At 40.4% G+C, this 13075-nt stretch overlaps 1 protein-coding gene across 1 annotated transcript; it reads left to right on the top strand.

Annotated features, from left to right (window-relative positions):
- Positions 1-710: 710 nt before the first annotated feature.
- SLC34A2 (solute carrier family 34 member 2) lies at positions 711-12863 on the top strand. Its single transcript, XM_066317150.1, has 12 exons — positions 711-825; positions 925-1062; positions 1536-1664; positions 2538-2681; positions 3318-3429; positions 4552-4747; positions 5454-5549; positions 7784-7904; positions 8634-8801; positions 10199-10315; positions 10402-10526; positions 11853-12863. Exons 1-12 carry the CDS (start codon positions 720-722, stop codon positions 12426-12428), a joined length of 2028 nt encoding a protein of 675 aa, XP_066173247.1. The 5' UTR covers positions 711-719; the 3' UTR covers positions 12429-12863.
- The last annotated feature ends 212 nt before the right edge of the window (positions 12864-13075 follow it).

The following is a 13075-nucleotide window of genomic DNA, read 5'->3' as shown; positions in this document are numbered from 1 at the left end:
ACCAGCTCAGCTTCATTTGCAGCACCAGCTGTGAGTTACAGGCAAATACAGACCTGCAAATGGCTGCTGCTCTCTAATTGTCCCCTTCTCTGGGCATTCAGAAAGCTCAAAACCCTGGGCCATTCTTCCACCTTGTCCAGGATTCTCCTCTTCATGTTTCCATGGGAATGAACCAGTAAAGACAACAAGGCATTGTGTTTAGCATTCATGACCCAAACTAAGCAGTGCTTTAGGGAAGAATTTTTTCCTAAAAAATTTCTTTGTATTGAATTACCAGGTAAAGGTCTGTGTGTTTAATTACCAGGCAGTTGCTCAAATCAAGAAGGTGGAAGAAAATAAAACAATCCTCTGACTTCTTGTTGAAAGGAGTTAAAATTATTAAAGAGAAGAAATGGCTACCATTTGGAAAGCAGAGTAATCTTTGCTTTCATGATCGTTAAAAGTGTATGAAAATACAGATGTGAGATGGAAATAATTTTTCAATTGTGTATGCAAATAAATAAACTGTGATTTAAAAAATAATTGAGAAATCAGCTTCCCAAATAGAGGAATAACTCATAAAGTTTAGTAAAAATTTGTGTTCAAGGGAGAAGAGTTTATATTTTATTTTAATCTCATTTGCTCTTTATCCTTATCACATTTCTTACATACACTCTTGTAAGGTGAATATTTTGACTGCACTTGCATTTCAATCAACACTATTTTGTTAGTCACAGATCATGGCTCCCTGGCCGGAGGTAGAAAAGCCTGAAACCAATAACTATATTGGAGACTCTTCCAAACAAAACCAGAACATGGCTGGGAAAGAAGGAGAGAATCACAAAGGTAATGTGCTCACTCATGAATTATAAAAATATATAAGTTTTGGGGATCCTTGGAGAAGATGGAAAGTAACTAAGCAAGTTTTTAAATCTATTTCAACAGGCAATGTGTCTTCACTTGGAAATAAAGGGGAAATTCAACCTGCATTTTCCACAGTAGCTTTGATAGATGAGACAAGGCAAGAAGAAGAAGACCCGTGGGCTCTGCCGGAACTGCAGGACACCGGGGTCAAGTGGTCAGGTAACCATTTCTCTGTAAATAACTTACCTACATTGTTTTCCCATCATTTGTCTCATGTTCTTCAAGAGTTAATGGCCATATATTCAGTCAGTTAAGAAAAATCTGGAAATCATGCTTCTTACCCTCCTTAAAACACAAGGAGATATATATATATTAAAGACCAGCACTGATATAGTTTTATATCCAGACACCTGTTGGGTTTTTTTACTCGGTAGGATGACTATAAAACCAAGGGTCAATGTCAGATTTCATAAGGCTTTCATCACATACCAAAAAGGATTTTTTTGTGGTAAAAGCAGATAAACAAAATACCTGCTTCTGCAGTTAAAATGTGATTAAGAACATTCTTCTGGGTTTAATCATACACTGGAACCACATCGCTGTCTTTGTCTCCACTGTTTCTGCTTGTGCACTAGAGTATTCCAGAGAAAACTTCAAACAATTCTTTTATACATAATGTATTTGTTTTGCAGAACTGGACCAAAAAGGAAAAATCATTCGTGTACTCTATGGAATAGGGAAGTTCATTATGCTACTTGGATTACTCTACATGTTTGTATGTTCTCTGGATGTGCTGAGCTCTGCTTTTCAACTGGTAGGAGGTATGAAAATATCTAAAATATCAAGAATAAACTATGAATAAGACAGTAAATTTTGTCTGAGACAACTGCAACTACCATTTTTCAAGAACATTCTGAATATGTGATGAGACATAGATTCATAAGGAAGTAGCTCTGATTGAACACTGACCTTATTTTTTTTAAAGGGTTTTTCTGTCTCAAATTCCAAAGAGCTATTGGCGTAGGGGTTATTGGCCTCAATTTCCCGGTAGCTTCCTGTTACTTTAGTGACAGTTTGCAAAAATACATCTGTGGATAAACCCATCCCATGTAAAAGACCTTTCAACAAGGTGAAATAGGAAAATTGTGCTCTTGACCAAAGCATCTAACACTGAAATGTCTCCCAAATCCTTCAAAGATGAAAACTATTAATATGTATTTTTTACATTTACCTCCAAATGTTGAATTCAGGTGATGGACTTCTGTGGAAGTATTTTGCAAACACAGAAAGGTACAGGAACAGAATTAATCTATAATATTAAAAGCATTTTCCTTAATTCAGTATCTAAAAATACCAAGTAATAACATTTAAATCAAAGTATATGTGGTTTTTTGTCCTACAGTCTTTCTGCTGATGGATGTGGCATTATATGCTTCTCTGCAGAGTTCAGCAGGACTTATGGTCACTGAAATAAAAGAATATAAAGTATTCTCTAAAAACTGAAAAACTGAGAAGCTGAGAGCTAGGACATGAATCTGGATCCCTGGGCTGCATTGTACTTTTTTTTGGGATAGCAAACATGGTTATATATGGATAAATTAAACAGCTGAACCATCTTTAATTAAACACTCTGATAATTTCTCTGTGGACTTTACCTTGTACTTCCCTCACTCTGTGAATATGTTTCTTTACAGGTAAAGCAGCAGGGGACATTTTTAAAGATGACTCAGTGCTCTCGAATCCTGTTGCGGGTCTGGTGATTGGAGTTCTGGTGACTGTTATGGTCCAGAGCTCCAGCACTTCTTCATCCATTATAGTCAGCATGGTGTCCTCCACATGTAAGTCTGCTTACAGTATCTTCCTAGAGATCACTCATAAACCTTGTCACAGGTGCAAATATTCCTACTTGTGTTCAAATTGTAGAAGCTTTGGGTAAAGAATAGAGACTGTATGAAAAGATTTTCACAGCTCTTTCCCTGATATAAAATCAAAATTTGAAAAGAAATAATAATGGTAGTGGAAATAGCAGTGGCAATAGTAGTAGTACTAGTAATAATAATGAAACCACAACTGCAATGAAAATCATTGTAAGCCTTGGCACTGAATGACTTAATATTGGAATTATCTGCATACTTTTCTCGTGTTTGGCAGTTACTGAACTTCATTATTTCTGGTATTATTTCAAAATTCTGCAGTAAGTAGGCAAATGCCTGGGAAAGAAAAGACTTTGTCTTAACCTGGCCCATGAAAATGGATAGCCATGGGCCATAGCATCAGTGGGGATCATGGGACTATGGGGGTGCCATGTTCTCAAGGGGCTTGATAAAAGCAAACCTGCTTGGATTGGAGGAGCTAACCCCACTGACATCAAGGGAAGTCAGGGTTTCACCGACAGTGACAGAAATCTTCATTGGAGGATAGAGCTTGCTGGTGATCTGATTTTTTCATTCAGTGTTTCCTTTTCTGCTTTCCAGTGCTGACTGTCAGAGCAGCTATTCCTATCATCATGGGAGCAAACATTGGCACCTCAGTTACAAACACAATTGTGGCACTTATGCAAGCTGGGGACAGGAATGAATTTAGAAGGTATTGTACTTGAACTCTAGATCTGGAAAATTGCTTCTTTCTTTTTTTGTTGGTTTTCTTCTATATTCCTTACCACTACTACAGCCATTCAACCTTTCTAGATAGGAAAGTCAGAAGCAGGGCCATGGCAAAAGTATAATGCTGCCTACATGTATGGCTTTATATGCTTGAAGAAAAACATATGACATTCCTTTAAAAGTTTTGTGGGTTTGTAAGAATTCACCATTTTTAAGGATCTTACATGGGAAATAATTTTCAAGTGCTCCTACTATACCACCCACAATGTATTATGTCTTAGTTGTGGGAGGGATGTATAAGAAGTTAATATTACATGAATTTGGTCTGGTTTCCTTAAAAGAGATTGTTGAAGGTTCTTAAGTCTGCAAAAAGCCAGAGCTGGTATCTGTAGAGAAATTAAGTGTTCTGGCTGTCAAATATATACAGTGGCAACTTTTAAACTGACACTTGACATTACCACTGAGAAAGCAGGTGGAGCTCATGGAGAATTATTAGTAGCCTCATTAGAGGGTTACTGGAGAAGGGCAGTAAACTTAGGAGGGATAGGAGACTTTAGTACCTTTGGTACCTTATCATTTATGTCATTTATGGCCCACTGGGCATATTGAAATACTCTTAGCCAAAGCCTCTGAGGGAAGAGCTGTGGCTCTTCAGGGTTTGGAGGAGAAGATGAAAGGATGTTTGCAGAAATACGGGAGAGCTGCAAAGCCCTCTTGCCCCAGGAGTCAGGGAGAGCCAGTCCCGGAGGCAATGACTGGTTGAGGATTAAAAATGTACCAAAAACATTTGTGAGAGGCAAAAAAATACAGGCTGTACAGCCACTTCTTTCTTCAAGCAAGTACTCTTGGCAGCCTCATGTTAAGGATCTCTTTTGTCTTTTCTAGTTTTTCTTGTTTTACTCACCTGTCTGGCTCTTTAACTGGTCAACAGTGTGGGGCCAACCAGCACTCCATAACAAAGAAGCTATCTCCTTTGACCCCAGAAATTTAATTATTCACCCCTTGAAATGACCTTCATCTCTATTTTTATGATTTCATAACTAATTCGTGTTTTACGTATTTTGTTGAATTAAAATCAACTCTGTTTTTAAATTTCTTCTTGCAGGGCCTTTGCTGGGGCAACAATCCATGATTTTTTTAACTGGCTAGCTGTGTTTGCTCTGTTGCCCATTGAAGTTATTTCTGGCTATCTCTACCATCTCACCAATGTTATAGTTGAGTCCTTTCATCTTGAAAGTGGTGAGGATGCCCCGGAGCTACTAAAAGTTATCACAGACCCCTTTACAAAGCTTATCATTGAGGTAAGCTCTTTCTCACTTCAAGGAAGCTGCTTACTTGGTTCAGTCACAGCTAACCAAAATGCTCTGAGTATGAGAAGGCTTCAGCTCCTTTCTCTGTATCCTCGGGGTAAAGTTCATTGGCAGATGAATTCTTCTCTTTATTCACATTTCATAAAGCCCCAGCTCTATGTTCCAGTTTCTATTTCCCCCACATTTCACTGTAGTGATAGCAGACCAAGCTAGGAGGACTGGGAAGGCAGGTGAGGACAAATACAGCCATGTGGGATGGATTAGAAGGCAGCCTGCAGCCTGGGCATTGGCAGATAGCACTAGCAGAGACAGAGGATCAGCATTGGACCTGATGGTGACACTGAAATTATGGGACACAATCATGTGCATCTAGAGGCCAGGGGGATGCACACAGCTCCTGAAGTGACAGTAAATAGAGTCAGGCCGTTGTGTCAGAGCAGCTGATTACATAGAAAGGGTGAGGTGAGGGAGCAGATGATGTGGGGAGAACGAGATAAAGCGTTTGGGCATGTAGAGTTGTACCTTTTTTTCTGGGAGTAACCCCTCTCCTACCTGTTGGGCAGGAGTTCCAGCATTAGAGTCATGCAGATTTTATATGGTCGAGCTTCCAAAGGGGGTAAATTGAGTAGAGCTGAACAGAAGTATGTGATACAAGCTGGAATAATGCTTTTAAAAAATTCTTTTTATTCTTTTAAAGCTTGATAAATCAGTCATAAATGCAATTGCTACTAATGACGAATCAGCAAAAAACAAAAGCCTGGTAAAGATCTGGTGTGTCACTGAAACCAATGTGGTGAGTATCATGTTAAATTAATTGTCAGATACGTCAGGAAATATATTACTGATCTGTAGCTGATGCTTCTTATCATAGGATTGTGGAATTAGATTTTTTTAATGAGGGTGGGGTTTTTATCAGCAGAAAAAGAATGAAAAAAATTTAATGTCGTTTTTGCTCCACTTAAACCAAGCGGGGTCACCAGTAGTGACCTTGACCTGGCTGCTTTCAGTACTGTGCAGGCCCTTGCCTATCAGAACTGGTGGATTGGTGCCCAGTCTTTTACTCCTTTCAAACCCAAATGCCTTTAAACTCTGATACTCCTACCAACTCCCTGAAAGTGGAAAAAAAAATCTGCAGCATAGGCCAGAGAAAAGATTGCTTCAACCACCGTTTATCTCCTGATCTAATCAGCTTTAGTTTTACGTGTGTTAGGGTGATCTGGTGGCAGCTGGCTATTTGCAGCTTTCATGGAAAACTGCCCTCGGAGTCAGCCTCTGTGGGGCTGTGTCCTGTTCCTCTTCACCCTAAGCAGCCCTGCAGCTGGGGGGAATCTCTTGCCCAGATCAACACTAATGAGTACTTTGGTAAACTATGGAGCTGAGCGTTTGGTTTGCATTGTTCAGCAAACTAGCAATTACGGCATTAAATATCCTTTGATTCTCTAATTAGAGTATTCTACCTGTTGGCGTGTATAGAAAAGTAATTCCTGAAGTCCTGAGGCAGAAGATACTTAAAGACACACCGTGGAGATTGAAATCAAGTGCTCAGGTCCTATTGAATGACAGTCTGGAAGGCCAGTGAAACGCTACCTATGGAGATAGTGCCGGAGCAGAGCTGTGCTCACCTGAACCCCTGCTCAGGTTACCCTGCAGGGTCTCTGGGTGCCTCACCTCGGGGAGTTTGGGCTGCCAGAGCCCGGTCAGAGCCCAGCCCAGTGCCCCTCACTGCCCCAGAGTCCTACACAGGACAAGAAACTACATGGAAAGTGAGGGAAATGTTTATTTCTAGATGCATGCTTTTTTATGCGCTTGCCTGCATTTTGGCTGTGTATCTACTGCTCAAGCTTATAGTCAAATTACAACAACATGTGAAACCCCCAGAATTTTGACTTGATCTTGGTGGGGGGAAAAGGATAATAATTTAAACTATTTGCATTCCTAATGGGTTGAACTAATTTCTAGCAAAAATTATTAAACAGACTTATGGCAAGGGTAAATGCATGCAGACCCCATATGCTTAAAGGAAACCAAACATTTTGATATAGTGCAGCTGCTTTGAAACTCAGATGTTTGAAAAAAATTTAGGAAGGTGAGAAACAAGATTGTGTTGTGTTTGTGAAGGTTTACAGGATGAGGGGCCTGGAGCCCAGGTGCTCCCTGGAGATGTTGGGGCACTAGATCCAGTTTTGGATCCACCCCCAGTTTTGCCCATCTGCATCATCTGGAGAGAGGTACAAATGCAGGTGTCAGTAGGCAGTACCCAGCAAAAATATATGATTTCTCTTTCCCCATTTCTGCAAAAGAAAATTACTCAAGCACTTTGGAAAGGTACCTCGTGTTCAGGAGCATGGTTCAGAGTCCATTTGGCTGCTAGCTGCTCTCGTGTGGAAGTACAGCTCAGTCAGCAAACTCTGCCTTAATCTGCATAATGACTTATGGACCTGGTGTCAGAATGCAGTATGTCCAAGCTAGGAGGGCTTATAAAGTAGGTTTTATTGTGGTATACACAGAAATGCAATAATTTATTAATGTTAATCTTATATTACATATATCACAATCATATATTAAAAGTTAATCAGCTAATAAGCTCACAGTCCTGTAGGACTCATCAGACCATGAACTGCACAGAGATGTCAGTAAAGAGGTCTTTCTTTGACCAAGGAAGGTGGGGCACTGGCTGGAAAAGGAATGCCACTGTCTCAAAACTGCAGCCAAACATGAACCTCACTCCACAAAAACTGACATCAGTAGTTAAGTTCTTTAGCTCTTAGTGGCTTGATGCTGTGGTTATTACAATGTAGAAGATTTTGGAAATATTTTAATTAAATGTTGTACTGATTGACTTGGGTAACAGCATAATCACTTATTTTAAGAATGTAAATGTTATCATGTCATTAATGTGGTGCCAGTTTACAACTTTGACTTTTTAGCCAATAAATCTTGGTTGTAGTAAAATTTGAAAGTTCTACACGAACTCTTAATAAAGGATTGTAGATGACTGAACTATCTGCTTTGTCTGGCAATCTTTAGACACTGCAGAATGTCACAGTTCCACTTCCTGATAACTGCACATCTCCTGACTTTTGCTGGACTGCAGGAAACGTGACATGGACCCTCATGAATGTAACTGAAACAGAGTATATCAGCAAATGTAAGTAGTAGAACTACTTCTCTGCCATATCTTTGCCTAAAAGTATATAGTATATAGCATATACCTTTCTAATGGTGCTAACAGACCACTTCAGAGGTGTATCCAGAAGCCCTCACCTGCATATGGACACATGGCACTGCTGTGGGTGCTGCCTGAGGTGCTCTGTTCTAGCTGCACAGCTGGAGTTACCAGCATCATCATGGTATCTGGCTGCAGATGGATCTCTTTCCATGCTGCCTGATACCAGTAATTGAGGTCTTCAGTATCATGTCACCCTCGATGTTCAGATGGCTTGGAGCTACAATTACTTGGCTGTAATGGTTGCTAGGATATCTCCATCCCTATGCATGCCCTGCAGGATTTCAGCCCTTCTCAGGCATGCAGCCACCTCTGGGAAAAATTGGCCCACCATGTGGCTTGGAGCACCCCAAAGTTTTCTCCTCCTGCCTTTGTACTCCTCTCCCATGCACACGGTCACCCAGTTCCTGCCTGCCCCATAGGGGTACCCGCTGGTATTTTATAACCATGTCTATGGAAGCACCTCTCCTGCATCACTCAGACATGGCTTTTGTGGAGGAAGGAACGTGGCATTTTCCCTCTTTCCCTCAACCCCTCAAGCTGTGTGTGCTTTAGTCCAGTTTTCTTAAAGAGTGAATGAGAATCAGAGCTGGGCTTAGGATCGCAGGCAAAAATGTGGTTAGGCTAATTCATTTTCCTTTTCTTTTACAGGCCAACACCTCTTTGCAAACTCAGACCTGCCTGATCTTGCCATCGGGCTCATCCTTCTGGCTTTGTCCCTGCTTGTTCTGTGCTCCTGTTTGATAATGATCGTTAAGCTATTAAACTCTGTGCTTAAAGGACAAGTGGCGAGTGTTATCAAGAAGACAATCAACACTGGTAACTCTCTGCTTTTCCTGAGGATTTTTTCAGGAATGACAAGGACACTGAGCATGTTTATTGATGTCTCCTGTTCTGGAAGACATTATAGAATACTTTAAAGAAAATACTATTGAGCGAATATCATGCCCACTGCCCAAATTTTTTCTCCCAAACATTTTTTTCTTTCATTTAAAAATCTATTAGTGAATAGCTTGATTGAGAAATCCAGCAGATTAACAGCATTAGAGACCAAAGTCCAGGCTCTGTTTCTAGATGTATAATCATTAGCTGTTAGAAATGTAGTGTTCCCATCCTCAGAAGATAGCACCGAAGTGCTGAGATTGTGATTACTTGCTCTGGCACAGGGTATGCATACTGCCTCTAAAGCAAATTGAAAAAAGTTTGTAGTAATAAATAATCTTGTCCTGTTCTGCTGCCTAACCCTCTCTTCAGGAGGATAAGGCAGCCTTGAATAGTAGTATTTTTCTGTCTTTCCCTGTGCAGTCCAGGCAGTTTTTCAGCCTGGATCCACTGAATACAAATGTTAGGTGGTGGTTTTTTTTTTGTTTTGTTTTGTTTTTTTTTCACCAGGCTGCTTTTCCTTCATACTCTCTTTAACGGAGAGATTTGAAGCTGTAGCAAAGAAAAGCAGTCCTGGCACAGATCTCTCAGGCTGTGGTTGAAGTGAGGGTTTACAGAAATACAGAAGGCAGCAAAGTGGTCCCTAAGTTGTCTTCTCCTGGGCAAAGAACAATGCCCAAATTAAAAACAAGGGGTCGAAAGTAAATAGCTGACAGTTATTCTTCTTTAATTTGGGATCTGCTCTCTGTTCCTCTGTGTCTTCCCAACTGATGAAGTCCTCACTTCTCACCTCTCTCCATAAATCTGCAGACTACAGGTGACATTTGTGCCTAGTTTCTCTAGTCAGGGTAATTAGCTGCTTTCTGGAAGAGTTAACAAGTGAACTTTTAGGAGTTAATCTGCTTGGAACTAGTTAGAACAAACAACTTGGTTCTCTCAGGATGGTCTTCAGAGCTTTCTGAATATCTATCCGTGCTATGGATGGCTGTTTGCTGAAACCAAGGCTCTCAAAACACCCAGAAGGTTTTGTGTTGACCTCTGCAGAAATATTTCTGGTACCTAATTGTATCACAACACACACACTACCCTGGGTCAGGACAAATGTCTACCTAGGCTAGTATTTGATCTCAAAGTGTGTCCAGGGCAAGGCTGAAGAAGGAGCACAGCAAACAGGATAAATCTGAGTAGCAGAACTGACCCCAAATTGTCATTTAAGACCCAGTATGGGAACAATATATCTACATTTTAAGTGCTTAACAGTGTTCACTGCTATGTTACTGTTACATAGATCACTCTGGTATGCTAACAGCAGTGTTCTCCCTTTATTCTTTCAGATTTTCCATTTCCTTTTACTTGGCTTGCTGGATACCTGGCTATGCTCGCAGGGGCTGGTATGACCTTCGTTGTCCAAAGTAGTTCTGTTTTCACATCTGCTATTACACCCCTTGTTGGTAAGTTGTAAATACTGTGCTCTTTATCCCCATTTTATCTTTTCCATCACTCTGAAACCAGCTCAGTCACGTTTCTTTTCTCGTAGGCATTGGTGTTATAAGCATTGAGCGCTCTTACCCCCTCACCTTAGGAGCCAACATAGGCACAACCACAACAGCTATTCTTGCAGCTTTAGCAAGTCCTGGGAGTACATTAAAATATTCTTTACAGGTCAGTATAAAACAATGCTTTCTTGACTTCTTTTAGAAGTTGTAACTTTTCTGAAGAAAAACTTGACAAAAGTGCCTGTGATGCAACTGTGCTGTTCATGTGTGCCTGATTTTGTGTGTGCTGTTAATGACAATGCACTCACTTCGACTGCTAGAGCAAAAAGGTTGCGTTGAAAATTCTCAGAACATCGCTATATAGCTAATCTTGGTATCAGAAATCATCTTGATCTGCATGAATTGAGACAGGGGAGGCCACTTGACCTGTGAGAGTGGAAACTTTGCTGCTTGGTGTTCAGTGCCCACATACTGAGGATTCTCTGAGGGTTGCTGATTTCTGTAAGCTCTCTTCTCAGGACCCTAAGTCCTGAAAGTACAGGGGCTGTGTACATGGAGTGTACAGGGACTCCTGTAACCTAACTGAAGGTTGCACAATCCTCAAGCTGGAAAGCTGTCTACCTGACGTTGCAGTGAGCATCATGGCATCTATTTGTCTCATTGTAAATGTAATTTGAGTGGGTTTTATTGAATTCTTTTTTGTCTCAAACTATTTGTAAAGTAGGAAGCCTGTCTTTGGCCTCCCATTTTTCCACCCAGTAAAGAAGCTGGCAGCAGATAACATTTGAATGAACGCTTTACATCAAAAAGTGAAAAGATAATGACGTTTCCTTGGTGAATAGGATGAATGTCTTTAGTAGCTAAAATTAATCAAGAAAATTACAGAAGTAATTTTATTGTCCTCAGGCAACAGATGTAATCATGAGAAGATGCTATCTTGATAAAGCTCAGATTTCATGATAGCGTGCTGGTTTTATAATGCCCTTTATAAATAAACCCCTGTACTTTCATATTTACTTTAGTCTGATAACAGTTGCAAAATTAAAATAGGATAAGGTGAGCAGAGAATGTACTGTTTTGTGTTTGTTCAATATATGCTTATTCTGTCTAAGTGAGTACTGTAAGCTTTAGCAAGTCTGCGCCTTTTAATGCTAATTTTTGTTTTTAAAAGTTTTGAAGTATGTGAATCAAAGGATTGTAAAGACCCAAAGACCAAATCCCCTCCCAGGAATCTCCTCAGTGCCCTATAAACTCACAGCTAATTTTTGTAAAATCCAAGTTTGTACCATTAAAAATTTCTCTGTAGCCTGTGTGCAATATCAAATTTACCTTTCCCATGTATTCATTCAAAATTTATGGATGCAGAACCCAATGGTTCTCACACCTTATTGACAGCAGTACTCTTTCCTGAGAGCTGGAAGTAACTATCATGTGGGTAGGAGCGTTTAATGGCATTTTAGCTAATGAATTTCTCAAATGTTTTTGCTTTCAGATCGCCTTGTGCCACTTTTTCTTCAATGTCTCTGGGATTATTCTGTTTTATCCCATACCTTACACCCGCCTGCCAATCCGTATGGCCAAGACCTTGGGAAATACAACAGCCCAGTACAGATGGTTTGCTATATTTTATCTTCTCCTCTGTTTCTTTCTTTTGCCTCTGTTTGTATTTGGTCTGTCACTGGCAGGCTGGCCAGTCCTTTTGGGTGTTTGCCTTCCCCTGTTTGCTCTTTTTATTGCTGTGGTTGTAATTAATGTTATGCAGAAAAGGCGACCACATTCACTGCCTGAGAAGCTCCAAAACTGGGATTTCCTACCTGTCTGGATGCACTCCCTAGAGCCCTGGGACAATATGATTATGTCTTCACTTGCTTTCTGTGGGAAACACTGCTGTGGCTTCTGCAAGTGTTGCAAAGTCAATGCTGAACAGGAGGGTGCCAAAGACAAGCAGCTAAAAACTATGGAAGTTTATGAAAACACCATGGCAATGGCTGATGAAGAACGAGGTGGAAGAAGGGCACCAGCTGTAGCTTGTGTTGACAAAACAGGCACAAACAACACAGCCTTATAGTATTGGATCCGTGCATATTAGCAGAGATACCACACAGGACAGCCAGGCTCATCAAAACCATCTTGCACTGAGGACAGAGTGAACATTTTGTTAGGTTTCTGAAGCCAGTGATTCATCACTCATCAAGGAAGGGAGTCAAACAACCTTGACAAAGTCCCTAGAAAATCTATGCTCAGTTGCAGAGCTAATGACAGATTTGCTCTACAGAGGATCTACTATGTGGTACCTTCCTCCAACGTTATCAGTAGCAAACAAAAGAAATCCTGATGTAGTCCCATGAAGAGAGGGATGAAAAGAAGTGGCAATCAATTCAAACTTAAAAAAACCAATAAACAATGCACTTGTAGAACTGCCTTTCTGACCTACTGACTCAACAGAAATTACTTCATAATACCTAAAAAGCCCTTAAAAAAAAAAAAAAAAAGGAAAAAAAGAAAAAGAGAGAGAGAAAAAAAAAAGAATCCTAATGTTTTCATTGGCCTGTCTGCAGTGGTCCAAATGGAAAACAGTAGCTTCCCTAGAATAGACAAAATCTATTTAATGTGTGTGAAGGAAAACGAAATGCTGGGCCATCCTTTGAAGCTCTTGGAGTCCTACTCTGGCATAAGGGTGCACATTAACCCATTTGAAGCCCTCTCTGTCTCCTC

The sequence above is a fragment of the Sylvia atricapilla genome, chromosome 4, assembly GCF_009819655.1.
Source record: "Sylvia atricapilla isolate bSylAtr1 chromosome 4, bSylAtr1.pri, whole genome shotgun sequence".
NCBI lineage: Eukaryota > Metazoa > Chordata > Aves > Passeriformes > Sylviidae > Sylvia > Sylvia atricapilla.
This window is presented reverse-complemented; position numbering and strand designations above follow the sequence as displayed.